This window comes from Notechis scutatus, chromosome 4, assembly GCF_049901735.1.
Source record: "Notechis scutatus isolate UNSWTSFEM ecotype Mainland chromosome 4, rNotScu1.2, whole genome shotgun sequence".
NCBI lineage: Eukaryota > Metazoa > Chordata > Lepidosauria > Squamata > Elapidae > Notechis > Notechis scutatus.
The window spans coordinates 153,243,287-153,264,520 of NC_142012.1; the positions used below are offsets into that span (position 1 = coordinate 153,243,287).

The 21,234-nt window shown below is 39.1% G+C and overlaps 1 protein-coding gene across 1 annotated transcript in view; it reads left to right on the top strand.

Annotated features, from left to right (window-relative positions):
- FNDC3B (fibronectin type III domain containing 3B) overlaps window positions 1-21,234 on the top strand; it is a 322,478-nt gene that overhangs the window by 244,576 nt on the left and 56,668 nt on the right. Inside the window, exons 10-17 of the mRNA XM_087965339.1 lie at window positions 5,965-6,103; window positions 7,269-7,322; window positions 10,535-10,659; window positions 11,758-11,932; window positions 15,438-15,524; window positions 17,030-17,168; window positions 18,661-18,732; window positions 19,528-19,646. Coding sequence (XP_087821465.1) covers window positions 5,965-6,103; window positions 7,269-7,322; window positions 10,535-10,659; window positions 11,758-11,932; window positions 15,438-15,524; window positions 17,030-17,168; window positions 18,661-18,732; window positions 19,528-19,646 — 910 coding nt within the window. The remainder of the gene's footprint in view (window positions 1-5,964; window positions 6,104-7,268; window positions 7,323-10,534; window positions 10,660-11,757; window positions 11,933-15,437; window positions 15,525-17,029; window positions 17,169-18,660; window positions 18,733-19,527; window positions 19,647-21,234) is intronic.

Below are 21,234 nucleotides of genomic sequence, written 5' to 3' on the forward strand. Positions count from 1 at the left end.
TCAGCTTTTCACATTTGAATAGTGGCTTAATCATGCCAGTCATTTCAGGAGGGTGAAAGAAAGAAATAGAAAGTCTTCTATGGAACATTCATTATAGATAAACATGCAGAGTGAATAATCACAGAGGCTTAGAATTATGGGACGGATCTATGACTATTTCTTCTGCTTCCATATCCGTCATCGGATGATCATGTTGGCGATCCTATTTTCATCAATAGCCGCATGAAAAAGTGCTGTTGAGTTTTGTCCAAACCAGTCCCTAGATCTAGACTTAGACTCAGTTAAATTAAGAGGACCTAAATTTGTAAGCATCTTAGCCCCCATTGATTTCTATTGACTACTCTAAATAGAATGCCAGACTGAAGAACAGATTTCTGAATTTCTCTTTATAATCAGAAACTCCTTCCAACTGCAAATAGTCATCCAAACCTAGGAATATATTCTTGAATTATAAAAAGAAATTTATATTAGCCCATCACCTTAACAAAGATTATTTCAACTCCTGTTCTTCCTTCTGAGAGAGATTGCTGCTTTATTTTATTTATTTATTTTTTGTTTCATATCTTATTTCATTTCGTATTCATATATCAGTGATAAAGGTGGTTGTCAGATATAATAAAAAAGTGGGCTCCCATCCAAACACTAACCAAGGAAAATCCTGCTTAAATTGTGAGACCAGCCAAATGCTGCCATCTGCTGAAGTTATTTTGGTTTTTTTTTATGAAGTTATCCAGCAGATAAAATAATTTTATTATTATCCTAAATTATAAAAATGAAGTTTATATCAAGGCAAACCATTAAACTACACAAAGATCAGAATGTTATTTTAGGTCTAGATTGTAGTCATTAAAAATTGGATATTGTTTTACAGGGATAAAATGTTCTGGGAAATATATCTTTATCTTTTGTTCCAATGCAACTAAGCAGGCTATTCACATCTATCATAAGTAACATCCTTCTGGAATTAGGTATCCTATTTCTTCTCAAGGTGATATCAATCATCCTTTTTTCAAAAACTGCAATTTTCTATATGGTTTCTAGATAAGCATTGACATTTATTTATTTTACCTGCATAGACTCTGGGGGAAATTCAGTCCAGTGACTATAGTCCAAAGAGGATTTTTTTTTCCCCCTCAAAAATTCTAGGTTATGGAGCGTTTTGGACAACCTCTCTTAAACTGTTGTTACAGGAAGATTTGAGTTGTATATTATTCTTTTGCAGGACAATCTTAACCCTTCTAGGTCTTGTTTGCAAACACTAATCCAATCATAATACCTAATATTAGTCATCTTTAGGACCATTCTGATAAAGTAGATCAATATTCCATCCATACTAAGAAAGTCTGAGAGTAGATCTGAGACTAACTCATAGGTGGTTTGGTACGCAAAGCCACAGTCAACATCAGAATACACAAAACTTCCAATTCTAGCACTATCCATTCTATTTACCATATACAGCCATGTATAATTCCATCCATTTATATAGATAAGCTGACCTTGAAGTTTGTTACCAAATTATAAATGTGCCACACGAACACAAAATGTTCTTACATTTAAATTTTCACAAGTGGCTTGTCCATGAGTAATACACAATATTATGCGTAAAAATTTTAAGGATTGGCTTATCTGTAGATGGGTGATGTGGTGGCTTAGCTCAGAGCTGCCAAACTCATGGCCCGTGGGCTCGATGCATCACATGCTGGCCACACCCACACCCAGTTTAGCAAAGGGGGGAAAAGTCCCAATACTTCATGTGATGCCACCATGATGATGTGAGTTTGACACCCCTGGCTTAGCTTTTAAGACACTGGAAGCCCAGGTTTGAGACCCGAGCACCACACGATGGGGTGAGTTCCCATTCTTGCCCTAGCTCTTGCCAACCTAGCAGTTCAAAAGTATGCAAGTGTGATAAAATAGGTGCTGCTTCAGAAAGATTACATGGGTTCCCTAGGCTGAGAATTGGAGATGAGCATTGCCCCCTTGATTTGGTCATGATTGGGCAGGGGGAAATCTTTAAACCTTTATCTGCAGATGTGCTTATCTGCAAGGATACACCAGTGCATGGTAAACAAAACCAGTTTGGGGTGGAGAGGTGCATTTCTGGCACCAAAAATTCTCAGCTTATTTACAAACATGTATGATATTATTATAATTTGGCTTTTGTTTTATTTTATTTCTTTTATACAAAAAAACCTGTCAATTAACAACAACAAAAAGAACCAATTACAAATAAAAACTAAGACAAAGATCATAAAACTCAACAAAAGCAACAAGGAAAACATGGCAAATCATCTACAAACATTTCACCTATATGGCAAATATTCAGCAATATCACAAGATAAATCAGAAGAGAAAATCAGAGCCCGCACATTTTTTTACATAAGCATCAGAGAAAATCTGACTTCCATTATTTCAAATACATATCTTGTTTTATCCAGTGAACTTGAAATAGAAGCTTTTGATGAAACGATTTCAGTCTTAAATCTGATGAAAAATTTAACACTGTTTAAAATATGCAACCACAGGTGTGAAATGAGTTCAACTTTTAAAACATTTAATGTTTGATATAAATACGATATGGGTTTGGTTTCAAAAATGAGCTCAATTGGAAACAAAAAAAAACTTAGGACCTTAAAAGCAACTAAGGCATCTGGTCCACATTGAGTTGTCAAGACAGGACACTTGAGTTGATTTTATTGCTACTCTTGTTAATTAGGCAAACAACATTATATGTGAGATTAAGAGAGAGCCTTCAAATCACAATTACAGAGCAAAGTGATTATTCTGGATTCCACCCATAACATTTTGTCCTCTATTTTTAACATTAAATATGTAAAAGTCTCATAATAAAAATCTAATCTACCATCCCAAAGTCTAGCTGCTATCAATCCCAGAAATAAAAGGCCTTTTTATTACATTTTGACTCAAGTAAATATCATGATTTTAGTGGAAATAAGTAATAACATACCAATGTGTCCCACAAAGGACAGTGATCTACATTTTCAATGCGTAATGCTATTTTTTGAAATATTAACCCTCAATAGGGTTAGACTTAGAATAACCTTATTGTCACTTCGAATGTACACTAATCGCCTTACATTAAAATAAAATTATGTTCCATACAGCTGTCAGAGGGTTGTATGAAAACTGCAAGGCATTGTAAGTCCTGTTGCAAGCCTTATTTTTAATGTTAAAGAATGCCACAATTCTTGCTTCTTGTGACAATTTCTGATTCATTGTTCAGGTTCTCATAGGAGAGATCCAGAGAGGGTGGAGTGGGGGGGACCATTCAAAAGCACAAGGACAGAAAAGATCCTTAGACGTTTTCAGCTCAGCCATGGGGTTAGGTCGGGATAGTGGCATCGCCATTTGAAAAATAAAACTAAATTTAGCTGGACTCGGAGTTGGCAAGGCGTTTGTCTAGACTTGAATGCAGTTAATTTTATGTACTCTGGAAGATTCTTTTTTGGAAACTGAGTAATAACCCTTAAGCATTGGAGCTGGTATCTTTTTTTTTCCAGTGGTGCCACAATCCTTTCCTAGCAATATCAGCACAATATAGTTCTTCTTCCCTTCAATCTGTTGCATAATACTGTTTGTTTTTTTCAATCGGACCTATCCTGACATCTTTATTTCATTTATTTAAAACATTTCTATCCTGTTTCCTTACAACTACAATGACCTGGTTATCCAGTTCTTTTCTTGTCTAATCACTTTCCATGAAGTTCAGTCTAATTAAACATTTTTGCCCCTGGATAATTTAGAGCTTTGATTAGGGCCATATACAGAGTATGAATGATTAAACTATACCTCCAGATGGGGGAAATTTATAAATGAATGAATTTGTTCTAATTCTCGCCAATGTTTCATATTTGGAGGCACAATAAGAGCTTAAGGTGTGAATGAGGACCCTGAAGTTGCCTATTTCTGCTAAAACTCCTCCAGACATTGTGTAGGAATTAAAATGTTGCTGCCACGGTAGGGGAGCAGGGGAGCTTATTAAATCATGAGTAATAATATTAAATACATTAATTCATAATTAAATGCACCAATCCCTTTAAAAAGATCACACAATTGTGTTTATATTGTGCTCTTCTATGGACTTTCCAGTGATCTGCTGTCCAGATAGATCTGCAGTCAGCATTACTTAGCTTCTGTGAGAGTGCTGCGCTTGGTTATTGTAGGTCAGCCCTCTGTAGCCCTTTGTCCTTCAAAGGTGTTGCAAAGTCTGGAAATTACAATCCAAATAAAAGGGAGGGCACAAGAGTGAAACCACCTATATTAGAATATTTAATTTTGACTTTCAGAAACATCCATCTAAAAAGGAAGGTGTTGGGAAAATCCTACACTTTGACAAAAAGAATAGGGCTCTATGGCAGGGTAAAGGTTAAGGTTCCCCTCGCACATATGTGGTAGTTGTTTCCAGCTCCAGGGGCTGTCTGAAGACGTCTCCGTGGTCATGTGGCCAGCATGACTAAATGCCGAAGGCGCACAGAAATCTCTATTTTTCTACTTGCATTTTTTACATGCTTTTGAACTGCTAGGTTAGCAGAAGCTGGGACAAGTAATGGGAGCTCACTCCATTACGCAGCGCTAGGAATTTGAACTGCCAAACTGCTGACCTTTCTGATCGACAAGCTCAGCGTCTTAGCCACTGAGCTACCGCATCCCATTGCAGGGTACTTCCAGATAAAAACTTTGATTTTAGGCTTCAGAAATCAGAATCCATATGATTCTGTGCTGTGGTCTGGGTTTGGCAGCTGAACCAGTTTATTTCCACTTCATTTGAGAGGAAAGTAAAATTAATCGTTCCTCCCCAAAATTGCCACTCTGTGAATCTTGGGACTGGTCTGTTTCCCTGTTTGCAAGAACTCTTGTTTCACCCTTTCAAGTAGAAAAATGTTTGTTATGAAAAAGTAAAAATATGAATAATGGTACTGGTAGTCCTTGAGTTATGATCTTAATGGAGCCCACCCATCACAGTTGTAATGCATGACGGTTGTAAAGGTACATTTTTTTTCCTAACTTGCCGTTAAGAAAATCCCAACGGCTGTTAAGTGAACACCACAGTCATTAAGCATACCACTGGATCACTATTGACACAGTTTTGCTGCAAACTGGAAGTAAATGCCAGTGTTCAGTAAAACCATCCCAAAACATAGTCACGTGCAAGTGATCCAACTGCTGAGTGGTTGAAGTGAGGTCACGTGACCTCCATCAGAACTTTGAATCCAGGTTGTAAGTAACTCCATGGTAAGTCCATTGGAAAGTTGAATGGTTGCTAAGTGACCAGTTATAAGTCAAGGACTACCTGCATAGGAGATTGATTTCACTCTTGCATTGGAGTAACATACTAGATGCTCCAGAATATACAGCTGATGAGGGCAGTGCAAATATGTAATTAAATTAGAAGTAGAAGGTGCCATTTACTTCATCAAGTCCACCCCTGGTACTCTAAATGACATTCCATGGTCCTTATTCTAAGCCAGGGGTATCAAACTCAAGACCCGGGGGCCAGATCCGGCCCACGGGTGCTTAGATCTGATCCACTTAGATCTGATCCACCAGCCTTGGAAACAGTGAAGAACCAGCCCATGGTGTCTCTGACAGCAAAAATGGAGCTCAGGAGGGCCGCAAGCTCTGTTTTTGCTGGCAGAGGGTTGCAGAAGGCCATCACAGCTGAAAACAGAGCTTGGGAGCCCGTTTTCACTGGCAGAGCGCTCGGGCCACCACACGTACCCCCAACATGAGTGATGTTGAGCTGGCCACACACACCCCAGCCCCCACAAATTCAAACACAACCCTGATGCAGCCCTCAATGAAATCAAGTTTGACACCCCTGTTCTAAGCAAATTAAGATGAGCATTTTCAAACTACTTTTGATGGATTGAGAAATGTCATGAAACCCACCCAATTAAATCAACAATAACAAGCGCGTTTCTTAAACTTTGTTCTATTTTTCAGGATACATGCTATGTACAATTCCGAGAAAGGATCTTGCTCAGAACCTGTAAGTTTCATCACCCGTAGTTGTGCTCCAGAATGTCCTTTTCCACCAAGACCTTCGCACAGGACCAAAAATTCCTTGACTTTGCAATGGAAGGTAAATCTTCTGGGGAAAATTTGCATGTAGGCAATCTTCTCTCTTCTGAAACTCTTCAGATTTCCATTCTCTTCTCCTTAATCCCCAGGTAGTTAAAATTGATGGTTGGGGGTGTATCACTCCACCATACCTTGAAGGTGTGAAGCTAGGAAACACTGTTTCACGTTTCTCTGCATGTGAACATATGTTGTGTCTGTGTATTTAAAAAAAAATATTAATGAACTGTTTTTCATTGCATCCAAACAAGGCACTTTGAAAGGATGAAGTTCTTTTAGGTGGGAAAGCCATTATCTTGGCCTTACAGCTATCACAAAAACTGAGACTTGATAATTATTATTCTTTCTTAAATGTTTACACCATTCAACTTCTAGTTCCCCTGGCTGATTCACAAATAAAAACACAAATATAATGTTTGATTGATTCTGCAATACAGATAATCCTCAGTTTACAATCACAATTGAGCCCCAAATAAAACAATGCAATAATTTTTAAAGAAACAAAAGATGACAAAAAGCAGATACGGCAAGAACAAGAAACAAACCCATACTACCCAAGAGGGACTTTAATTACCCTTGTTGAAGGCCTCAATTTATTCTCTCAACTTTTCTGGATGTTAATAGCCAGAGGAAGATGGAAAGAGAGTGGTTGGAACCTCAGAATAAATGCTTTTTCTTCTATTGAATTACAGGTTTCCTTTCAAGGCAGAGAGAATTGTCAGCAATTGAGCTTGGAGGAAATGCCTAGTTTCCAACATTATACGGCTTGCTTTTAAATCTTAAGGGAATTTTAACCCTCTTTTAGTTAGGAACTGGCTAGATTATTTCATACAACTTTATGGATCTTTTTCAAAGAGCTGTTTTCAGCCTTAACCCTGAGCTATCTTAGATCTTAACAACTGATTCTCATCTTAAAAATTAGTAGGAAAGTTGCTACTACTAGCATATATAATACAACCTTTTTATTTTTGTTTTTTTTAAAAACCAATATGGTATTTCCTATAGTTGAGATCCTGTTTTCCCTTTCATGGCACTGCCACCTATCTAAGCTTCCTGTTGTGGAATTCTCTCTCTCTCTCTCTCTCTCTCTCTCTTTCTCTTTCTCTTTCTCTTGGAATAACATTTATTACATGATCTTCTCCAACCTTCCGTTGTGTTTATTTACACAGGCCCCAATTGACAATGGTTCAAGAATCACCAGCTATCTTTTAGAGTGGGATGAAGTAAGTGACAATTATTTTAGAAAAACAACAACAACCCTTTGTCCTTTATCTTAAATTGTTTCTATGTGCTTTAATCAAATACAGGGGAATGAGAATGTGGAAAAAATGGTTCCATTGGTTTGTTTATTCATTATTTAAAAACAATGAGCGTTTCTGAATATTTTTACAAATACCGTCCTTCCAAATTTGTCTCTTTCAAGGCTCTTAATTTTTTTTTTTGGGGGGTAGGATTAATCTTTCCTTTTCACTCCCTTCGCCATGTTATCAAACAGGTAACTGACTTGCTGTAAAATCAGTTTTTCAAAAACAGTCTGACACATAACTACATTTCTGTGGGAGTCAGATGCCCCTAAATCGTTTGTCTGCAAAGTTTTATTTGTAAAAGAATACATTTCAAGTATAAAATTTACATTTCCCTAATACAAAATAGGCCTCGACTTACAACCACAATTGAGCCCCGAATTTTGGTCATAAGTCATTACTGTCGTAGGTCAAGTTACTAAATGACTGGACTCCATTTTATGACTGATTTTATGATGGCTGTTCAGCGAGCCACCGTGGTTGTTCAGCAAATCACCCATTCATTAAGTGAATCAGATGGTAGTAAGTCTAAATTCAATGGTCACGTCTTGCCATTTTGGGCTGGAAAATTGCAAAAAAAGTCACAAAATCTGATCACCTGGCTTCAGGATGCTGCAGTTGGTTGAAAATGCAGTTAGGTGACTGAAGGGGTGATGCTGCAGTTGCACCTGGTTTTGCAAATCTTTTTTTCAACTCAGTTATAACAATACAAGAAAAGGACAAACAAGGAAAACCAGATGCATGATCCATCAGCTACAAGAGTATACTGAAATTTTATAGATAAATATGAGAAATTTCTGATGATATTTTTGATGAAAGAAAAAAATAGTTTTGGAAGCAGAGTTTTCAATTTATTAGTTACAATTAACTTATTAATTACAATAATTTTATCCTGCTTCCAGATTATAAATCCCTTCCCATCCATCTTCCTTTTCCTCAGTTTCTCTCTTTCTCTGATAGCTAAGCTAGAGAAATAGCTCTGGTTGTATACATGTAGAGATGATCCTCAACTTACAACAATTCATTTAGTGACCATCCAGAAAAGTGGCTTATTACCATTTGTCACACTTAAGGCTGTATTCCCATGGTCATGTGATCAACATTCAGATGCTTGTTGATTGACACACCTTTTTGACGGTTGCAGTGTCCTGGGGTCACGTGATCACCTATTTTGCGGCCTTCTTGTAAGCAAAGTCAGTGAGGAAATCAGATTCACTTTACAACCATGTTACTAGCTTGACAATTGCAGTGATTCACTTAACAATGGTGGCAAGAAAGGTTGTAAGATTCACTTAACAAATGTTTCACTTAGCAACAGAAACATTGGGCTCAGTGACGGTCATAAGTATGAGTCAATAGTATCATACTCATAAGTATGAGTAAATGGTTTCTTTCTTCTTCTTTTTAACAACTCACAACTTTCCCCTCACATTTACAACTAGCTCCTTCATAATTCTAAATATATCTTATGCACACAATTATAGATAATCTTGTCCAGGAAATATATCCAGGCAACATATGTCTAAATGTGAGAGAGAAGTGAATTAGTACAGTAGTTTGTTTCTTCAACAGATGCTTTCGGTTTGCATAAACTCCGCAGAATTGCTCTGTTTTTCTCCAGCAGTGTCAAAGCACAACTGATATATTTTCATAGCGAGTAGGCTAGTCCCAGGGCTGCTGACCTTAAGACAATAATAAGTATTGTGAAATTTAGGAACGTAGGAGAGAGGATTTGCCTGACCTTTGGTAAATTAGCATTAGTGTTTCTTTCCCCCCCCCCTGTAGAAAAGAGGGGGCAGTCCTTTGCAAAACCATTCTCTGTTTATGTGGGAAATGAACTGGGGGGGGAGGGAGGGAGAGAAATGAAAAATAGCTTAGGATTCCAAGAAATCAGTAAGTCAAATGAATCATTTGTCTTTGCTTCTTGCCCAAAATCGCAGCTTGCTTGAGAATTTCCAAGCAATTAATGCCTACATTAATTAGAAATGACAGCGAACCTCTGGTGTCATTGGCAGTGGGGTATGAAATATGACACTTTGTGAAACCATTGAAATGGCTCCAATCTGAATTTAGCTCAGGAACATGAAAATGTCAAATTTGGTAAGAAATTTCTGGGCGTATGTGAAGGATAATCTTAGAATCTGAATAATCTGAGCAGCAGTACCCAAAGGTTATTCAGAATGTTTCTATAAGATGTTTTTGTATATAAAATGTTAGCCTGTTGTTCAAACAAGTTCTGGGTTGCTTAAATTTGACAATAGTCCTAATTGTCCAATGCAAGAGGTCAGAAGGGATTTATTGGAGAAATAGCATTTCCTTTCAAACCTTTGGTGGTTGCGGAAAATGTTGCAATCGGGGAGAATACTATTAAGCGACTAAAATCTGGCCACAAATATTTCTTAATGTTTCTTGGAAGGACTAATTGCAAAAGTACTGAGACAGAATGGAAAAATGGAGTGAAGGGGGATACCAAAACCATCTCCAGTTTCCTTGAATCTGAGTCTTTATCCTTCGGTGACCCTAGTTCCCACATGCATGTTCAACAATTGAGATAACCGTAAGAGGCCATGAGTTTGTGCCTGGAAAATGGATTCTCACCACTGTAATTCTAATGGTATCTAACGTTGTGTCTGGCATAACGCTTTTTGCGATATTGGACTATCAATGGTATGTGTCACCCAAGAAGAAAAAAGCGCAGAATTGGCCCTCCCAACTGCCTCTGCACTTTTCTCTTCTTTCTCCTCTCAGTTGATTGGCAGGCTTCATCTGGTGCGTGGAAAGTTGTGCACGCGCGTTAGGTGCGTGCACATTAGGTGTGTGGATGCATGTGCACGATGACCAAACTGGTAGTGGAGCAGGTAAGATCCCGCTGTTGCCATTGGGTATCTGCACCTCGCTCTCGGCGAATCGCTGTAAAGATATTCTTGCGGTTAAAAAATGTCGCCAAGGATAGAAAGGCAAGATTAGTAGTTGAGTGGAACTGTCCAGGAAGAGTGTGTATCTTACGCGAAGATGAGTAGACAATGAACTGTTTCTTCTGTCCAGTCAGAAGAAACTACTCTTTGCTTTTTTTGGGGGGGGGAGAGAAATTGAAAGAGCAATCTCATAGAACTCACACCTTTGTCTTTCAGGGGAAAAGGAGTAATGTTTTCAGAGAATGTTACTTTGGGAACCAAAAACACTACAAGGTGACAAAGCTGTGTCCTGCTGTGGGTTACACATTCCGATTAGCAGCTCAGAACGAAATAGGCATAAGGTAAGTCCTGGTGCCTGATTGATAACATGCTTCAGCCATCAGTCAAGCTGTTTCTAAAGGCCAAACTCAGTGAAGAAATAAAAGCTTGGCTGGAGAACACAAAAGATCCATTTATTCCAACATCCTGTTTCTCACAGAGGCCAATCAGATGCCGTTCAGTGTTGTTTCAGGGGAGAGATTTTTCCATTTCAGAGAGTCTGGTTGCTTGCTTAAAACAGAAATGCAAATGGATACACACTGAAGCCTAGTACTACGAAAGAGCATCAAATAGACATCAGTCTAGATCAGGGGTCTCCAACCTTAGCAACTTTAAGTCTGGAGGACTTCAATTCCCAGAATTCCCCAGCCAGCTGGCTGGGGAATTCTGGGAGTTGAAGTCCTCCAGGCTTAAAGTTGCTAAGGTTGGAGACCCTGGTCTAGATTATAAAGAGAAACAAAACTCAGTCCAACTTCCAGGAAGTACTTCAATAGTGGAAAGCAAAATCTTGACAGAAATAGTGACAGATGGAAAAAGGCTGTCAAAAATATCCAACTCTTGTATCTAATATCATTTAGAACATGGGTCTTCAAACTTGGCAACTTTAAGACTTGTGGACTTCAGCTCCCAGAATTCCTAAACTAACATGACTGGAGGAGGAATTCTGGGAGTTGAAGTCCACAAGTCTTAAAAGTTTTCAAGTTTGTAAACCCCTGATTTAGAACATGAATCTAGAAATCACTAATGATCAAGGAATGAGATCATGTTAATATTTTGGATCTCAGATACAAATCAATTCCTGATCTCCAGAATAAAAAAATAAAGTCGCCCCATGCTGAATTTAAGGATTTCAGAACTTATTCACCTTGTCTTTAATCTGCTAAGTATAGCTGAGAATCAATAGTATAATCTTGGCTTAAAGATGGAGAAGCTTCTGTTATGAAACACAACCGAGTTCTTCCTTTTTCAGAGAGAGAATGGAATTTAGTATTAACGCGTGTCTGGCAAACAAAGAAAGAGCAGTTAAAATTACATCCTGCAGTCCCACAGTGTAAAGTTCCAAACTTTTACCAAAGAACATCCTTTCTCTCTTCGCCATCTCCCCTTCCCCGACTCCACAGTGGCTTTAGCCAAGAGGTTGTATGCTACACTTCAGGAAACATCCCTCAGATCCCTTCAGCACCAAGACTGGTCCGTGCTGGGGTAACGTGGATCACACTGCAATGGAACAAAGCAGAAGGTTGCACACCAGAAGAAGTGATTACCTACACGTTGGAGATTCAGGAGGAAGATAACGTAAGTTTTGAAATCCAAAATAACAGAGCAGAATAACATAGTTGGAAGGGATCTTGGATCTTCTAGTCCAGGGGTGTCAAACGCAAGGCCCACAGGCCAGATCCGGTGTGCGATGTGGTCAGATCCAGCCTGTGGAGCCCTCTTGGAAAATGTAAGGGGCCACCCCAGGTCACTTTGGCCCAGTCTACCCAATGTGAAGAGGAAACATTGGGCCAGTGTGGCTTCAGTTTGGTCTATCCAATGAGAAGAGGAAACATGCCAACAGTTTGGGGAGTGGCATCAAGCTGGCCATGACTACCCAGTCAGCCACGCTCACCCAGTTGGCCACACCCACCCAGTCAACCACAGCCCTGATGCGGCCCTCAATGAAATTGAGTTTGACACGCCTGTTCTAGTCCAACCCTTGCTTACACAGGAAACCCTATACTTCAGTTTAGTTTACTTTATTGTCATTGTACCTCGTACCACGAAATTAAATACCATCTTCAGTGTACATCATGACCATGAAAATAAACACAAATACACATCCTTCACATTCTATACATTGAATAGAAAACCCCTGATATTGCATTAATATTGCACTATACAGTAGAATTCGATAGAGTTACTGCCCTGAGATAGAAGCTGTTTTTCAGCCTATTTGTCCTTGTTTTTATTATCCTGTACCATCTGCCAGATGGTAATAGTGCAAAAAATGGGTGCCCAGGATGAGATGGATCTTTGAGAATGTTTTGAACTTTCTTAAGGCAGCGGGAGCTATAAAGCTCTTCCAAAGAGGGGAGAGGGCAACCAATGATCTTCTGGGCAATGACGTTAACCCTCTGGAGTGCTGTCCTATCTGCCACGGTGCAATTGGCAAACCATACAGAAGTACAGTAAGTTAAGATACTCTCTATGGTGCAGCAGTAGAAGGTCACCAGCAGTTTTTCTTTCAGTTGTTTTCAGACAAGTCTCAAGTAGTATAATTTCTGCTGGGCCCTTTTGACCAGGGCTGCAATGTGAGCAGCCCAGGTGAGGTCCTCTTTTATGGTAACACTCAGAAACTTAAAACTAGCCACTTGCTCCACTCGGTCTCCATTGATAAGCAAGGGCTGGATGTCTGATATTTTCCTTCTATAATACACTATAAGCTCCTTGATTTTATTGATGTTGAAGACTATGTTATTGTCTCCACACCACGAAAGCAACCGGTCCACCTCATCTCGGTAGGCAGACTCATCCCCCCTGGAGATGAGTCCCACCACTGTTGCATCATCTGCAAATTTAGTAATAGTATTACTAGCATGAGTAGGAATGCAGTCATGCACATTTCAGACAAATGGTTGTCCAGTCTCTTCTTAAAAATCTATAGTGATAGAGCACCCACAATTTCTGGAGGCAAGCCATTCCACTGATTAATTGTTCTCACTATCAGTGAACTGATGATGATATCAAATTTAGGTAATGAAACATCTGCAAGAAAACAACCAAGTTCAGAGAGCACCAATGACTCCTCACTTTTATAATGGCTCACACTTTGCTTTGCCTTCATAGAAAGTTAGCATTACACAGTGGTCATAATAATTCTGTCCCATGACCTAAATCAGGAGTGGGGAACTATGTCCCTTTTATGACCTGTGGACTTCTCCCAGAATTCCCGAGCCAGCATGTTCCCCATCTCTACTCTAAATCCATAAATGCAGCTGAGCCGATAGCCATTTCTAAATATTCTTAACTCTCCTTAGTTTCCACTGGACCTTGCAATGTATCAACAGAGATTTTAAATTTCCCAATATTTTCTTGTGTTGGCAGCCGATGCACTTTGTTTCTGTTGAGTTTGCACAATGTGCTTCTGTAACACTAATGCACCCAAGGGAGTGTAATGTCATCTCCTCAATTTCCTGTGCGAGAGCCAAGGGGGTCCTTCTGATTTTTTTTTTCCCCCTGGACTGCAATCCTATCCTAATAAAGCTTATTGCAATAAACGAATCATAGAAGTTCTTAAATATCTAAAAGGCATTTTAAATGTCTGATGGAGTGTATAAAGAGTTCCTGATCTGTCCATCTCAAGGCGGCTCCTATGAGACATTTGTTCTTGGCAACTTTTCCAGTAGCACTCAAAGGGAAATTGCTACACCCCGTCCAAGAACTTGGTTTTACATATATTATTGGCATCTTGCCCCAACATTTTATCCTGCATTGGGGAGCAGTGCCATACTTCAGTCTCATTTCCATACATGCTAGCACAGCAGCTCAGACTGTTGATGCATAAATAAAGAAAACATTGCATAGCTATTATTTTGGTCCCTCCCTAAAATGTTCTACCTTGCGTTATTACTTTGGCAAAGCTCCTGAGTTTTATCAGCACGTACCTGGTGGATAGATAGGAAGTTACTACCATGTTTTCCCCAAAATAAGACCCTGCTTTATATTTTTTTTTCCACCAAAAAATGCACCAGGTCTTATTTTCGGAGGATGTTATCTATTGACTAACCTCACTTGCACATGTCGCTCCCGGCCTCCTTTTCGTTGTCAGAGGCCTTCGGGAACTTCTTCTTCTTCTGCAGCCAGCAAGACTTTCCTGAAGGCCTCTGCAGCGGATAACAGAGTTCCAGATCGATCTGGAGTTTGTTATCAGCTACAGAGGCCTTCAGGAAAGCCTTGCCAGCCTTGCTGGCTGCAGAAGAAATGGGCTGGCAAGGCAGATGTTGGGGTGTACAAGGCCTGGCTACAACTGTCCAAAGGTAAATAGCAGGGCAGCTCTACTCTCCCATCCTCACTCTAGCTTAATTTTTACCCATGCACTCGAGTGGGTGAAATTTTAATTAGGGGTTATTTTGGGGGTAGGGCTTATATTGGGTGCATGTGTAAAAAATAATCAAGCTAGGACTTACTTTCAGGGTAGGTCGTATTTTCAGGGAAACAGGGTACAAGAAGAACATTCCTTAACATAAGTAACCTGGTACTAAGTGTGCTGTGGTTTTTCTTTTTGACACAAGAGGGAGCCACTTTTACAAAGTTAAAAACGTTTAAGGGCTCTTGAAACTATTATTACAATAGGAATGCAACAGGGATTTAAATTCAATTTTTCTTTTTTAAATGGTAGTGAAACCAGCTCAGAAATTTCAGGTAAGAAATTTGGGAAATGTCAAGCTTTCATTGATGGTTCCCAATCTTAAATTTTCAATTGTTTAAGGTTTTGTCTTAAAAAAAAAAACTATAGTAAGGTACTGTATGAGTTGGCAACAGATAATCAAAGGTCCTTCTCAGCTCATAATTATAATCATGTAGATTAGGTTCTGGGGCCGATGACAGGTAATCTAGAACATAGCATCATTCTCTGCAAAATTCAAAGGGAGAGGATTAATTTGCAAATAATGGCAAATTCCACAATAGAAGGGACAAATATTTCATGCCCCAGCTGGAGTGGTATATTATTGCTTGATGTATAACACTGTGGGTGATATTCCTGAATTTATTTTTGCTTGCTATTACTCTTTAACCGGTAACTTAATTTGTCCTTTAGGATAATGCATTTCATCCAAGGTACACTGGAGAAGACCGAACCTGTACTGTGAAGAATCTTAAAAGAAGCACACAATACAAATTCAGGGTAAATTTCTTTCTCTTTCACTTTCATTTTCATTGTCCTGTCCAGCATAAGGCTTTACACTACTGTCTCATACATGTTTATTATTAGAAAGAGGTTATAGGTAGTCCTCAAGTTACAACCATTAGTTTAGCAAATGTTCGAAGTTACAGTAGCATTGTTTTATCTTGCAAGGAAGTACATGCAGAAATGTATGTATCTTGTTTACTTTTAAATAACAATCCCATGCCACATGTTTTCAATATTCAATTATTCACTATTCAACACCACTGACAATGCTGCTGTCCTTCAAAGTGACCTTGATTACGTGTCTGAATGGTCAAACAATTGGCAACTCCAAATCTCGATCAATAAATCTTCTGTCCTACACATTGGTAAAAAAAAATCAGTACACCAAATACAAACTAGGTGGATATGACCTCGTTGATGACCCTCACTCTGTCAAGGACCTCAGAGTACTCATATCTAATGACCTAACCACCAGAGCTCACTGTAACAGCATTGTCAAAAAGGCATTAAGAGTTGTAAATCTAAGCTTACGAAGCTTCTATATAGAATTGCTAACTAGGGCATACAAAATCCTTGCTAGACCAATACTCGAATACAGCTCATCTGTCTGGAATCTGCACTGTATATCGGATATTAATACAATTGAGCGAGTCCAGAAATATTTCACGTACTACACTCCTCTGCTCGCAACAGAATACCCTACATCACCAGGCTTGAAATTTTGGGCTTGGACAACCTAGAACTACGCAGCCTATGGTTGGACTTAAGCATAGTACACAAAAGTATCTGCTACAATTTCCTACCAGTCAATGACTACTTCAGCTTCAACCGCAACAATACAAGAGCACAAAACAGACACAAACTCAATGTTAACTGTTCCAAACTCGATTGCAGAAAGTACGACTTCAGCAACAGAGTGTTCAATGCCTGGCTCTGACTCTGTTGTTACATCCTCTAACCCCTCACTCCTTTAACCTCAAAGTATCCACTATTGACCTCACCCCATTCCTAAGAGGTCTGTAAGGGGTGTACATAAGTGCACCATTGTGCCTACCGTCCCTGTCCTATTGTCCCCATTTATTCGTACCTATTTCCTGTATTCTTACTTAAGTTTATTCTTATACCTATTATTTTGTAAGTGATTGACAAATCAAATAAATAAATAAAATTTTAATTTTAGGTGCAATTTTAACAAGGTGCCACAGTGGGGAGCACCCTGATTTCTTTTTTTCTTTTTCTTTTTGGTCTGAACTGCTGAATTTGTACTTGCAAAAATTCTCCAATTACTGTGAAACATATTAGTAAACATAGGAGTAATACATAAGAAACTATTGTGGATTCAAAATGAAAAGTCTAGTTGCAATGACTGTTTATTTATTTTGGTAAAATGACCAAAACGTAATTGGGCAAACTTTTACAGAGCTCTTGCGCAGATAAATGTACTCTGCAACACAACATGTAGATAGACACACAAAAAAATCATATTTTTTTTATTCCAGCTGATTGTCTCCAATGTAGAAGGGAAAAGTAGTCCTAGTGATGTCATGGTCTGTACCACAAGCCCAGATAGACCAGGACCTCCCTCCAGACCCATTGTTAAAGGCCCAATAACATCTCATGGCTTCAGTGTGAAATGGGGTAAGAGTACAACTCTGTATTTTAAAAGCACCAGAAGGAAATGTTTTTAACATGCATGACATTGCTTTAGAGGTGACTGGTGCTGTTTTGTTGTAATATATTGCACGCTTGCCAACCACACATGTAATGTATGTCTGCAGAGAATTGACGTTGACTATTGATTCTCTGAACTGATACTGAAAATAAAATTGCTCGCTTGTGTTGTACAAATGTTGCCTTATTTATCTAGTTTTTTTATTCTGTCTATTATTGTTATAATTAACTCAAGGTGAAAATAATATCTAATACTCCTTCCTTCTCCTATTTTCCCCACAACTACCCTGCTGGGTGACTTGTATTGAGAGAGAGTGACTGGGCCAAAATCACCCAGCTGGTTTTCATGCTTAAGGCAGAACTAAAACTCACAGTCTCCTGTTTTCTGGTCAGGTGCCTTAATCATTAGATTAAACCTCTGAATCTACCATTAGCAATGATGGAGCAACATAACAAATGAGCGTTGCTCCAGAAACGAAATACAACAAGTCATCACAAAATAAACGAGCAACATTTAAAAGGAAAAGGTTCTGTGATCTGCACCAGAAAGAAAGACTTCATTTAAGCAAGTGCAGATGTGTTCAAGTTAAAAAAACAAAAAATCTTCATCTACTTCCTGTGGATTTCATTTGGCAAATCAGAGGGAAGTAAGTTCAGAGACACGGGAGAAAGAGGAAAGGCCTCTTATATATTTTTTTTTCATCTGCTGAAAAGAGTTGGAGCTGCCATGTTTGCCCAAAAATAAGACCCAGTCTTGTTTTCTTTTGGGTCCCCAAATAAGCACCAGGACTTATTTTCAGGGGACGTTTTACCTGCTTACTTTAGGACCCCCGCAGCCAGGCATCCCATGCTTAGACACATGTTGCTCTGCTGCCTGACTTCTGAGGCTGGCCAAGGCCAAATGCCACCACTCACGGTCCTGCCATAAGCAGCGGCACCGGTGCAATGTACCACGTGTCATTCAGTCTCAAGCAGCCGCAGAAGTTGGGCAGGGGCACAACAAATGTTGGGGCATTGGAGGCCTGGCTGTAGCAGTCCTAAGGTAAGCAGGTACAGGGTGCATGGGGAAGCTCCACCTCTCCATGCCCCAGCTTCATTTTTATGCCTGTGTCTCACCCCACCTTGTATAACCTCACTGTGGGGCAAATGGGTGGGTTCTTGACTAGGGGTTATTTTGGGATAGGGCTTATATTAGGGGCACAGGTTAAAAAATCAAGCTAGGGCTTATTTTTCAAGATAGATCTTGTATTTGGGGAAACACGGTACTTATAAACTTTTAGCTGTTCTAACTTGTCAAACAAGGACACAGACTAACAACCATATCGGAGATAATCTTCCGCCGACTGACTAAAAAATAGATTCTGCATCTAAACATCACTGAAAATAATTTTTTCCATTTTTATAACTTGCATATTATTTCTTTTCCTTTCCAATCCTTTTTTTTTTTTTTTTTAAACAGAGCCTCCTCAGGACAATGGTGGTTCGGAAATCCTAAATTATCTGTTAGAAGTTTCAGAAGGAAGCTGTGAAGGTAAATTCGATTTGTAAATAGTCTGGTTTCTTTAATTACGCATGATGTTCATAAGAAAATCTAACTGCAGATAAGAAAAGTGTCACTACTCTCAAAACCTTCATATCAAGTAGCTGCAAATTTCTCAGTTGAATTTATTTGATTGTAGTGATTCTTCACCATCCTCAAAGGTTTGATTAATTTATCATTAAATAAAAATGGTAAATTAATCAAAATGGAAATCTGTAGTCCAGATGTAGTGACCACATTTTTAAAAGTTAATATGACTTTCTGAACTGTAATAGTTAATTATAGTTGCCTATTAAAATCACATAGGACTGATAAAATTCCAGGCAAATCTAAATTTGGTTTTGTTTTTTTACAAACTGCAACATACAATTGCAAACAGTTATATTTACTTAAATGTATACCTAATGTAGAACCGTGCTTTGCAAAATGAAAACTATCATTAGCAACGATGAGTTAATTTCAAAATAGGATTCATTTTTATTGAGATTCAGGTTTTTTGGGTCAACTTTCCTAATTAATTGAAAACTTGGTCTCGCCAAAACCTTTTGTATTTAGCAAATACAAAACCAGCAGTTAAGCAAAACCCTACCTCTCTAATCCAGCTTTCAACTAATGAAAGGGCCTGAATGAATGGGAAGGACCTGATTGAAAAGATCATAGACCAGTTTCTTCCCATAAAGGAGCTATTGCCACAAATCACTGCAAAGGCAGGGTCTTAAATGAAATCTAAATAGGATCTTAACAGCAGTTTATCACTGGCCTGAGTGAGTCCAATTAACCTTACAGCAAATCAATGGGAAGTTGCATATAGAGGACCTGCTATGGAATGTACGTGTGCATACTTGAAGCCAGCCACTTTGTACAAGCTCCGGGCATGCTGTATTAGCACTGGTGGACACAGTCAGGTAAGAAGTAAATGAACAGCAACGGGTACCATTCAGGGGTGGACTGCTGGGGATTTGCAGGGGTTTGGGAGAGCCCCTAGCTAAGATTCTTTGCAATTCAGAAAACCCCCAAGTCCCACTCATGGCTGGCCCCACCCACACTGCCCCGCCCTTTGCAGGAGTCCCCACATGGCCCGTTTTGGATACAGGTAAGTGCAAGGTGTGTGCAGAGGCTTGGGGAGAATGAAAAACGAGCCTTCCGGAAATTCAGGAAGGCCAGAAATCGGCCCGTTTCTGGCTTCCAGAGAGCCTCTGGAGCCCAAGGAGGTCACAAATGCCCCTCCCGCCATAGTGCAAGAGGCCGATTAGGCAATGCCCACCATGGCCATGCCCACCCAGCAACCGGACAGAGAACCCTTTGCTAAAAAAAGTTGAAGCCCACCCCTGGTACCATTTCTTTTCTGTTCATTCTACCATACTTTCCAACTTTTGTAGAGCTGATCTCGTATTTTTTTTCCCTAAGTACAGGTGTTCTTGGTCATGAACCTGTCGCGTTGTATAGTTTTCTGTAAAGTTTTGAATGTAGTTTGCATAGTGCCACACCTCAAATGACGGTGAGGTGAATATTTTCAGCTGCTATTTTATGCTGTGTTGTGTTGCAAGTAATCTTCATAATTTGCTTAATGATAATAATTGGGACTGGGAATGTCCATTACTAAGCAACACGATCATAAAGGACAATCTCATGTGACTGGCTTGCTTAGCAATGACAGTTCCAGTCATGATTAAGGTTATATAAAGAGAGGAAGGCTTATCTAGTAGGAAGTTGGCATTAATAACAGAAGGTTCCCCTTAAAACATTGTTATATTTTGCACAAGGCTGTGCAAATTCGTCCCTTAATTCGTCCCTTAAAATTCATTAACAACTTTCAGACTGAGTTTGTACTGTCTCAAATTCTGACCTATATCAAACTATATGCATTGTTTGATTTCTTAAAAACACAGTACCCATTTGCTAGTGAGGTTGAGGGAACAGTTAGACACTTTAGCTTCCTGAAGTACTGAGAATTTCCTGAAGCATATTTTATTTCTGATGTGCATTGTCATTTTTCCATTCTTTCTGGATTGTTAAATCCAAACATTTGGTTCGCCTTGTGAAAAGCAAAGTTGCATAAAGGCTGTGTTCCAGAGGTAGTATTCAGCAGGTTCTGACCAGTTCTGGAGAACCGGTAGTGGAAATTTTGAATAGTTCGTAGAACCGGCAAATACCACCTCTGACTGGAGATTTTACAGTATCCTTCCTCTGCCACGCTCACCAAGCCACGCCCACAGAACTGGTAGTAAAAAAAATTTGAATCCCACCACTGCTGTGTTCACACAACATACTGAACTGCAAGTTATCCAACCCCATTTTAGCATAGTGAATGGTGTGAAGTTGTCCTTTTTTGCTTGTTCAAGATTTAGGGAAACTTGGATTAATTGCATGAACCAAGGTTAAATTAACAATGGGTAAAGCCAATAAGGTGCCTAGTGCTGAACTAAAATAGATTATAGCTACTGTGAATTTAGAACAAGTAAATTTCAACGATAGCAAGATAGGTTTATTTTT